At 39.0% G+C, this 11,255-nt stretch overlaps 1 protein-coding gene and 1 long non-coding RNA gene across 2 annotated transcripts; one reads left to right on the top strand and one right to left on the bottom strand.

Moving 5' to 3' along the window:
• The first annotated feature begins 744 nt into the window (after positions 1-744).
• Positions 745-5,216, top strand: LOC138410519 (uncharacterized). The gene is made up of 2 exons (XR_011243230.1): positions 745-4,144; positions 4,236-5,216. It is a non-coding gene; the product is annotated as an uncharacterized lncRNA (long non-coding RNA).
• A 455-nt stretch (positions 5,217-5,671) lies between these two features.
• On the bottom strand, positions 5,672-10,596 carry LOC138410518 (rho-related GTP-binding protein RhoA-C). The gene is made up of 4 exons (XM_069526921.1): positions 10,441-10,596; positions 9,341-9,461; positions 9,128-9,258; positions 5,672-7,414 (listed from the first exon to the last, which is right to left on the bottom strand). The coding sequence occupies exons 1-4, from the start codon at positions 10,594-10,596 to the stop codon at positions 7,241-7,243; spliced, it is 582 nt and encodes a 193-aa protein (XP_069383022.1). The 3' UTR covers positions 5,672-7,240.
• Positions 10,597-11,255: the final 659 nt, after the last annotated feature.

The raw sequence follows: 11,255 nt of genomic DNA, 5'->3' as shown, positions 1-11,255 counted from the left end.
AGATTGTATTCATCCCACTTGGAATGGAGCAGCTTCCCAGGTTCCCCAAGAGGAACCTGGTGTTGTTCTTATTTTCTTCTATTAATAATGAATAATAAGAGGTTCTGGCATTTCTAAGTGCTTTCTTGTAATATATCAAGCTATCCTTCCAGGCTAGGTGAAAGTCATGTTTAGCTGTTTAACTTTGTTTAGATAAGTGCTATACAAATGCAGTTATTATTATTATTATTATATTCTCCCCTGCTTTGTAGCAGTAAATGGATTCATTTTCAGATCTTCTGTCAGTTGTTTAGAAGATCTTGTTTCTGTGTGTCACATAATTTATCAGGCTCTGTAAATTCATTTTTGGAAGTCTCTATGCCAATCTAACAAATGCAGCAAAGACAAATTTACTAAACTAAGCCTTGCATTTTCAATCATGAGGACGTACACACCAGCCTTCCATTTCCAGCATGTCAGGAAACAAAGGCAACAAACATGACTGTCCTTAGGGTGGACTCAGCAGAGATGACTCAGGACGAGATTGTCCTGAGTATAAAGTCAGAAGAGATATATGAAGAAAGATTATCCCTAGGACAGAGTCAGCAGTGACAATTGAAGACCAGACTGCCCTGAGGAAAGAGACAATTGAAGACCAGACTTTCCTGGGGATGGAGGAAGAGGCAAAAGTGTTTCAGGCTCCATCTCCACAGGCAGAGGCATCGACTTCTCAGTCCACAGGAACAGTTTGCTAGGGGAGGAAGTTTCAGCACTGAGGATTCTTCAGTCGAGTGGTAGCCAAAAGGTCAGCGACCTTGAGAGAGCTGTCCACACTGAAAGAGAAAAAAGAATGGAGGCAGAGACATGCCTTGCCAGAGAGATTGAGGAAACATCCAAACTCCAAACCTCCCTGGTTCAAGCCCATGACCAACTGGAAAAGTCAAGATGCCTTTGGGAGCATGACAAGTCCCAAATCTTGGCTACACATAGTCAGGAAACCTCCAGGCTCAAGGCAGCTCTGCTACAGGAACAGGAAGGAGGAAGGAAGGAAAGACTCCAGTGGCAATCAGAAATGTCCACACTTCAGGAGACTCTCAACACCACTAAGCAAGCTCTGGAGGCAATGGAGGAGGATAAAGTAAAGTGGAGCGAGGAAATGATTAGGAGAATAACAATCCTAGAAGAGATGATGAAGGTGATAGAGAGCAAATCAAAGAAACCGTCTTTGCTGAGACGTTTCCTCCGGCTCTTTATTAGAACCAGGAAAACAAAGTCTTGCACTTAATCACTGTTGTGATTATGTACTCATTAAACGTGGCACCATTTAATGTTGTGCTTTTGGGCGCTCAATAAATGTGGCTATCAGATAAATATTAATATTAAAAATATTAATATTAAATAATAATTGGATTGATAAAAGATAAATAGGGGCACCACCCTTCAAAGGAAGGGAAAAGATCGCCAAATTATTGAATAAGTCTCATGAGATTACTGACTACAAATTTGGAACTGTGATTAATAATTAAATAAATAATTATAAGGAGGAGGAGAGGAGAGATGGGTGGAAAAGAGGGGAGAGAAGAGAGAGGGATAGTGGGGAGGGCGGCGATAAAAGACCGGGAACACTTGAGCACCATCAGGTATTAGATCTGACTAGTTAAAAAGTAAACAACAGTGTAAAGACATTTAATTATTATTGATAACAGACACAATTCATATTATAATGAATTACTGAGATATTGTAATTAATAATAGTAATAATGGTAAAGTTGTTGTCCTAAGGTTCGGGGGTCAGAGATATCTGAAATGAGAGAGAAAAATGGAGAGAGAGAGACTATGGGAGTACAAAGTGAACTAGTCATTGACATGTATTATAATAAATAAATGAATGAATGTGGGGGGGCAGAGAGACAGAGAGAAGTGGAGAGGTCCTCAGTGGATGATGGGAGTTCCCCCAGCAGTCTAGACCTATAGCAGCATTACTAAGTGATGGTTCAGGACTCACCTGATCCAGAACTAACTATAGGCTTTATCAAAGAGGAACATTTTAAGTTTAACTGTAAATGCAGAGATGGTGTCTGCCTCCTGAACCCAGAGTGGGAGCTGGTTCCACAGGAGAGGAGCCTGGTAGCTGAATGCTCTACCTCCTGTTCTACTCTTACAGACTCTTGGAACCACAAGAGAGCCTGTGTTTTGTGAACGAAGTGATCTGTTTGGATAATATGGTGTTATGAACTCTTTGATATATGAAGGGGCTTGATTGTTAAGGGCTTTAAATGTGAGGAGCAGGATTTTGAAAACTATTTTGAAATTTACAGAGAACAAATGTAGATAAGCTAAGACAGGAGTAATATGATCTCTCCTTCTACTTCCTGTCAGCACTCATGCTGCAGCATTTTGGACCAACTGGAGGTTTTTCACAGTCTTCCTGGGGGATCCTGATAATCAGGAATTACAGTAATCTAGTCTAGAGGTAACACACAGGTGTACTATCACATTCAGTGAGGCTCTATGAATGTGATGGTCATAACTGTGTTTACCTACTTTTTAGAAGGTGGAAATAATCAGGGTGATCAAAAGGTGGAGGAACACGGGGCAGGAAGTGAAGTTCTCTGAGAAGACGCAAGAGGTGAGGCAGCTGTGGCTTAGGGGGTAAAGTGGCCATCCTCTAACCATAAGGTCGGCCCTCTTATAGACGAAGTGCTGCACATAGATGCACTGTTTGAATGTGTGTGTGAGTGGGTGAATGGTAACTTTACTGTAAATGCTTTGAGTGGTCATCAAGAGGAGAAAAGCTCCATCTAAATACAGTCCATTCATATAGTCTGGAGGATATTGCACCTTGTTAACCCAAATGAAACAAATTGTGATTTGTGAATATTGGCTATGCAAAATAAAATGTGATTGATTGATACAAAAAACATGAAACGAGAAAACATTCTGCTGAAATAAAAGACTGGATGGGAAACAACTTTCTCCAACTAAACCTGTCCAAATCCAGTGTAACTGTCTTTGGTCCCATCTCCAGCAAGAATGATATGATGGCAAAATGGTGAGCTAGAACCATTTACCAAGTCCTCAGCTAGAAATCTGGATGTGGTTTGTCTCAACATTAAGAGGGTTGTGCAATCATGTTTTTATCATTTAAGAAACATAGCCACGGTTAAATCGTGTATCCCTCACATAGACCTGGAAAGACTCATTCCCGCCCTTATTTCCTCTCACCTCGACTACTGTAACTCCCTTTATAGTGGTCTTACTCAGAAATCAATCCACCGTCTACAGTGAGTCCAGAATGCTGCAGCTCGGCTTCTAACACAATCCAAAAATGTAACCATATCACCCCCCATTTAAGCACCCATGTACTGCCTGTTTATTTGAGGATTGATTTAAAAATACTTTTAATTACTTTAAAAAGCCAGACAGGCTTCTCCTCCCTATATTTCAGAACTTTTATCTCCTTACGAGCCAGGACGCAGTCTGAGATCCTCTGGTAAAGCGTTTAATACATGATGGTATATTTTGCTTGATAGTGACAATTGTTTGTACACTGCTTTTCTCAATGCATTGTGGGAAACAACGAGTCCACTATATAGGGTATAAAAATGTTCACTTAAAATTCGGGACAACACTACAAAATTGCAAACTCACCATATAGTGAACTATCTAGTAATCAGTGATTGATTTCAGACACAGCCCACGTGTCCCGGATGTTACACATGTCCTGGTCTCCCCTCATGATTGTGGTGATGGTGGTGAAGGAGGTTAGTGGTGATTTGATCCAATCTGTGGACAACTTTGCAAAGTTCAGTTATCTGGTCCCTGTCAGACTTTTCATACCCAAACACAACCATGCAACACAAGTAGAGGCAAACTGTGTTATGTCACAATCACCGCATTTTGCAACACAGCACTGTCCAAATGATGAAAAATATTTAAACAAGGTATTATTCACATTACATTTCAAGTTAGTCCATTTCATATATTAATTGATGTATATATATATATGTCTAACATCCAGAGAAGAAATATGAGGAGAGTTTTGTGACCACCCTGTCATGGTTCCAGGTGAAAGAACTGCTGGCCACTGATGACTTCAAGCCCAACTCAGCCATGGTGGTCTTGGACTTCCTCATTAGACATTCATTTATTGAGCCTGACACAGGTTTGTGACTCTCCAGACAATTTCCATTGTGAGAGTAAATTGTAAAATCTGTTTACAACTTTAAAAGTCTTTGTATTTCATCCCCTCTCAGAGCCATACTATCAGGAATTAGTGGCAGGACTCCATCGGACACTATAGAGCGGAGCTGAGGACTGACGCCAGTGATGCCACTGTGTTAGATTTAGCTGCTTTCAGAAGTGCACTGAAGTCTGGAGCTCCTCCAGACTTCCTCCGGAGGGGCTGTATGTGTGAATGCAAATATGCAAGTGAGAGCCTCCGGACTTTTTCCAGAGTTGCTTTGGCCAGCCCCCTAGTATAAAGTCTGCAGAAAGTCCAGAGGAACTGATGTGAGAACACAGCAGGAGATCGTCCACAGGATTCATCGAATGTGAGTGGGGGTGTTGATGGTGTTTCTAACACACGACAGACTGAAAATAACGTTATATCCTGGGTCTGCCTGCTGCTCCACCCCTCACCTGAATCCTCTATAAGATGTATGTGTTGTTGTGAATACGTCTGAGCGGAGAATCTGCTGCATGTGAAAAGACAAAACTGCAGAAAGTCTGACCCAATTCTGCGAACGTCCTCCAGAGGTCATGTCTGAAAATGGTTTTATTTACATGTATGTCAGCACAATAATGTGATCTTAACAATTTTACAATATTAACTTAGTATTTAGAAATGTGAATTTAAATAACATTGTACTAATTAGTGACAGAGATATAAAGACTCAATCAACTCACCTCTACAGACACAAGAACTCTGCAAGCACATGACAGTAAGTGGTGAAGAGAGGGTTCATAGATTGGTGCTGCACTGCACTCACCAAAACTGGTTTGAAAAGCCTGGGTGGAAATGTTTGATCTCTGCCACTTGTCACACATACTGTCACTCATTACGAGAATGAGCTTTGATCTTTCAGTCAGAACAGAGGAATCTGTGCCCACAGAATTCTCTTAACACAGCTAATAGATTTTAAAAACATTGTGATGCTGCTTGTAAAACTGAGAATGTTAACCCATCTCTACCAACCTCTGCATATGAAATGAAAAATACATTTTCTCAGTTTTAATTCTGTGTCCATGTGTTAATTATTTTTACATCCAAGTCCCTGTCTTTTCTACAGAGCACCGGGGGAGTCAGATAGAAAAGTACATATATCGAGGCCATGTTTTACTTCATTGACTCCTGGTACTACTGATGCATGTGTCTAAGATACTATTTGTAACCACATTTTGATTAATTTGTGCACATGAGATACGTGTATAAAAACAGTATAACTGCAAAACCAACAGTTACAGTATGAAGGTCAAAACAATTGAACAATCAACTGGCAAAACTTGAAGCTTTTCATAACCATAAGCTATATATGGCTGTACCAAACAATTAAATGGAAATGGGTATGAGCCTGACACATGGGGTACCTTGGAAACTTTGGGATCTTGATGGATGAGTGATGGACAATAGCATGATTCGTCATAACTGAAATGGTGTTAAGAGAGAAAGCACAAGATGCCAGAGGCAGAATTTGGTCATTCTCGGTTACAATTTATTTCCTTTAGAATACATTACAAAATACAACTGGAGAAATGTCAGGATACATTTGTATACAAAAGAATATTACAAATGTCCGATCCATAAGGAGTTGCTTGCATTTTGGATTTAATAATCTGACATCATATATTTTAAAAAGTGTTAACCACACCGACCTCTTGATTTTAGTTGTGTGCAAATAATACAACAAAAGCCAGTAGAATATCACAAAGTGAACATAACATACAACAGAGTAAAAAGCAGAAAATAACAGCTGTAGACATGAGTGAAGTGGCAGAGTGGGGAAAAACACTGTCAATGTCTAACTTCCAGAGAAGACCAAAGGTGTGGAATTACTTGTCCTGTATATTGCAGATGAACATCACTATAGATGACAGTCCCATGGCACTGATTCCATCAACTATCCCTCAAGTGTCACTTCTCCAACACAAACACTGTTTTCACTCACTTCCACAAGTGACTGAAGCCCTGGGCAAAGGTTTCACATTAAAAGCCTACTGGCAGCTAGCACAGTATTTATTTTGAAAGAAACTACCCAACTGTATAGTATAGGATACTTTGCTGTAGAAATGTGCAATATACTGAATTTGTCAGGTAGACAGGGTTCAGTTTGCATTAACAGCAAATTGAAAGTGATCACATGGTAAAATTGGGAGGATTCTTCTTCTTAAATTCTAAAATATTTTCAGAAAACGGGGGAAATTAGGAATCAAGTCTTTTCAGCTTGTTTAAAAAAGGCTCTGCCCCAGTAGCAGTTATAAATTATGACCTGTTACTATTTCAGAATTTACAGTAACTTTCTAAAGGACAATAACATTTTATTTACCCTTTAATCCCCAGTCACATACAGCGTATTTGACAGTACACTTTGATTTATTTCAATCACAGTTTTGTCACTTTAAGGCCAAGTTAACTCAGTCAACTTTTATTAATTAACAAGCAGGTATAAAACACTCATGGTCGTTGGTCTCATTATGTTTTTATACTTAACTGCAAACAATTAAACTCTGCTTTTTAATTGAAAATTGTATGAAATATCAAAGGTTCATAAAAAAGAAAAGCGGGTCCATAAAAAGTTTGTTAGTTCTAACTTTGGAATTTAAGGAGAGTGAAAAACATACAGAATGAAAGACAAGCACAGTCACACTGCAAGCCACGGAAGTCTTCCAACAGTTAGTTAGGCAGGCATTCGTCTGATTTCGACCACCAGCCACAGAGGAGCTTACTGTACTGGAGTAAGAGTATGAGCAGGAGAGATGTTCCCTTCTCGTCATGTTCTCTTAATTTCAGCTTTATTGAGTCCTAAACTCAAGATTACAGTATTTCTATTTGAAAGCTAAAAGCTATAATGTCGAACTTAAATGTATATACATGTATTCCCCTTTTCCATAGCATTTGACCTTCCTTTTTTTCTTTAGCCTGGTTTCATCCCTACAACTCCCCAGTCAACTGTGCCTACCTTGGTGGAAACAGGCACAGGGATGTTTTTCTTAGCCGTGTTTATTTCCCTCCTTCCCTCCTGATCCTGCGTCACCTGACACTCTATAAAAGGCAGCAGCCGCTTTTCTTGCCTCGTCTCTTGGCCTGCAGTGCTGCCCTGGTGGCCATCTCAAACACCTCCCTCACGCCATCCTTCGTCTTGGCCGAGCACTCCAAGTAACCAAAAGCATTGATCCGGTTAGCCATTTCCCTCGCCTCATCAGACTTCACTGGTTCCTGTGTGGCAAAATCAAAAAAGAAAATAAGTTCAATGTGAATATGTTGGCTTGTGCATAGAGTTTACAGCACCGATGCTGCACCTCGTCAGAATCACAGAAATCATTCATAATGATGTGACCTAGATATTTCACTTTGTTCTTTCTTTAAGACTCTGCCTGCTCAAAAGAATGAGAGAAAATTAAGTCTCTGGATCCAACACTCTTTTTAAACATGTCATAGGCTTGTACAGTTGCTGTAAACCAGCACTGTGAGGAGACAAGACAACTAAATCATTTCGTGGCCAAAAATAGCCACTCTGTAAAACTATTAAACAAGTTAACATTATTCTTTATTTTTCACTTTTAATAACTTTTTTTTTTTAACCAACCTCAGTCCTGATCATAAATACCAAATATATGTATTCATTTTCAGTATATGAATGCTTTAAATGCTAGTTTTACATGGCAATGACATTATTTTTTGAGGGTGAACACAGCATGGCATGTGTCATTCGTGTAGTGTCATATTTAAAAAACACTACCCTCTTTGTGGACAACAATGTCCACTCCCTAAATCTGCTGTAATAAACTTTACATATATATAAATATTTTTTTCCCTTTTAATGAATTAATTGTATTAAATATCAGCCCTGATCATAAATACCAAATATTCATTAATTTTTATTATTTCAACTCCAGTTTGACACCATTGGTTTTTATGCTAACTATATAAAAACAAAACACAGAAAATGTCATATTTTCCCTTTACTACATGATAATGTCATTATTTTTGGAAGGTTAACAGAGCCTGGCATATGTCACTGATGAGCAGTAACATTATTTTTGCATAATTGTTTTGCTGATTAGCAACACACACACACACAGATGCACAAACACACTTACACATACACAGTTACAGTGAAAGCTTAGCATGCTGTAACTCATACAGATATTCACAGCATCATTTCACTTGCATACATTAGGTTTATGGGTTCCATTATACAGAAATAGTGCCACTACAGGAAACACTATGTATTTTACCTATATGCCAAATGATGGAAAATGGGTCAATATATAAAATATAACTTTGAAGCCAGGACTTCAGAATGAAATAATAAAAATGTGTAATGCATGATTTTATGGTTTCATGGCAAAGAGATAAAAAGCAGTTATAATGGGTTCCAATGGGGCTTTTTTTTGTGCCACAAAGGTGATAAAAGGTAGTATTTTTTTACACAAATTTTAAAATCTGCAGAAAATACACATCTTTTGAAAGTCCCGAGTCATATGCATTAACACAGTGAGAAATATCAAAAAAAGAAAACTTAAATGGCCAAAGATGTCCAGAAGGTGCCCTAAGGGTTAACAATGCTATCCCTACCACACAGCCAGTCCTTAACTCTATTAACTGTTTGGAGAGACCATCCATATACAGAGTGAAGTGGACTGGTGAGAATATTCCACCTTGTCAAACCTGATTGTTACTAGAGTGTGCAGATAAACATTTACTATCTTGTATAGCTTTGCAGTGAGAACCAAAAGTGCAGAAAATGGAGGACTCCTCACTCTTACAGTTTCACAAACAGTTTCCCATGATTAACTCAGTCAATTTGATGCATTTTGAGATAAGTAACCTTTGGGATTATAATGAAATTCAGTCTAAACAAACCCCCATAGGTTTGAATTTGTATAAGCTGCAGAATGAGCACAGTTAAGTACAGGCCTCACTCACCTGTTTCATCTTGGCTAACTCTCGACGGGTGTGTTCATCATTCCGCAGGTCTTTCTTGTTTCCCACCAGAATAATAGGCACATTGGGACAGAAGTGTTTGACCTCTGGAGTCCACTTCTCTGGAATATTCTCTGCATCAGGCACAAAGTGTCCATGTTGAATGTGGAGCAAATGGTACATTTGTCAAAACCAATGGCAGGAAAGAAATCTCACCTAGGCTGTCGGGGCTGTCGATGGAGAAACACATGAGGATGACATCTGTGTCTGGGTAGGAGAGAGGCCTCAGCCGGTCATAGTCCTCCTGTCCTGCTGTGTCCCAGAGAGCCAGCTCCACCTACAGGGGTCGAGGACATTAATGCTTACATACTTCACAACACCACCATATCTGCATCACAATTAAATGCTACAGGGCTCAGTTACAAGGTTTGTGCCCTAGATTCTGACAACATGAGATAGATTCAAAGACAACCAGGAAAACAGCAGAAAGGTTGGATAGAACAGTTGTTTGACAAAAAAATTGTTCCAGTACACAACAGTCAATTTTCCATTTCTGTTGATATACAGGTTAAACAAATTATTATTGAGCTTTGTTCAATTTGTTAAAAATCCATCAAAATGTCAAACTGGTGATTTATTATCAGGTTTAAAAGCCATGGCTCAAAATCAGGAAAAGTATTCAGATTCAGACATCAGGCAGATTCTGGGTGAGGGAGAAGCTTTGAAATACAACTAAACTAAAATCCAGAGGCACTTTTAATCTTAAAACATTTTCTTGAAAATATTTCACCCAATTGGATGGCAACGTTGACGTTCGATCCAGCGGTCAATGTGGATTCTACATACTGTGTATATATGTCTAGATAGATTACTTTATTCATAGATTACTTTATTCATCCCCGAAGGGAAATTAAGTCTATGGACAAATCCGCCAGGCCAATATACAACCCAATGTTACCTTCTTCCAGATGTGTTGGTATCAGTGTACATGTTTAGAGATAAGTGAGATGAAATGACAGAATTTCACAAACAAGTTTATCATTTAAAAATAGCGTCTCTATGTTCATTTATCATGGACAAAAAAGATGAAGCATTGCACAAGCATTAGTTTAAAATATATTACTAACATTTGATATATTGTTAGCATTTTTTGTTTTTAACTGTCCAACATAGTATCATCCTTAAAAACCAAGTGCTGCGCAGGTTATATTATGAAACAAACCTTCAGGGTCCGAGGCTCAGTCTACACACCCTATGCTGTGTTAATTGACTCATGACAAAAAGAAAGAAATGTGACATTATAATAAACAGCTTACCTGTTTACCATCCACCTCAATATCTGCCACATAGTTTTCAAACACAGTGGGCACATAGACCTCAGGGAACTGATCTTTGCTGAACACTATGAGGAGACAGGTTTTGCCGCAGGCTCCATCACCGACTATCACTAGTTTCTTTCTGATTGCAGCCATCTGAAAGAATGAAGAAAGACATGTACTCTGTTACTGATTCTGTGCATTCAGAGCAAAAACAACCCTGCAGGGTGAGGAGCTTGATTGGTGTACAAGCACAATGATGAAATAGGACAGGATGAGAGTTTTAAGATGGTGTGAGGTATGGATCCATGAAACACTGTCAGGAAACACTTAACAAAACTCTGGAAACCTATTATGGCCACAATCATTTCATCTCCTGCTTTTTCAATATGTGGAATTAAACTCTTTTTGACAAAAATAATATCAACCAGAAATGTTTGCTTGATGATGCAAATTCACAATATAGATGATGCCATGGCTCTTTACAGAGTAAGTTTGAGACCTGACAAAATTATAGAGTAACTCAACAGTTCCTGCAAAGAGAAGCTCACAGGGAGAAACGAGGTGGAGGGGGCATCTGCCAATCAGACAGTGAACTTTGACTATTTCATCTGTCTAATGTATCTGCATTTATATGTGCGTGTGCGCCACTGGTGTCAGATTGTATCGAATGATATTCCCCAACACGAGTTGCTATGTGTGTGCACTTTAGACAAGAGGTACAAGAGATCTAGTTGTGGCATCATGGACATGTGAAAAACTGTATTCAGGGTATGCTCCAGTATTTCAGTGTACTCCACCAGATATTTACAATG

The sequence above is a fragment of the Paralichthys olivaceus genome, chromosome 6 (assembly GCF_024713975.1).
Source record: "Paralichthys olivaceus isolate ysfri-2021 chromosome 6, ASM2471397v2, whole genome shotgun sequence".
Lineage (NCBI taxonomy): Eukaryota > Metazoa > Chordata > Actinopteri > Pleuronectiformes > Paralichthyidae > Paralichthys > Paralichthys olivaceus.
This window is presented reverse-complemented; position numbering and strand designations above follow the sequence as displayed.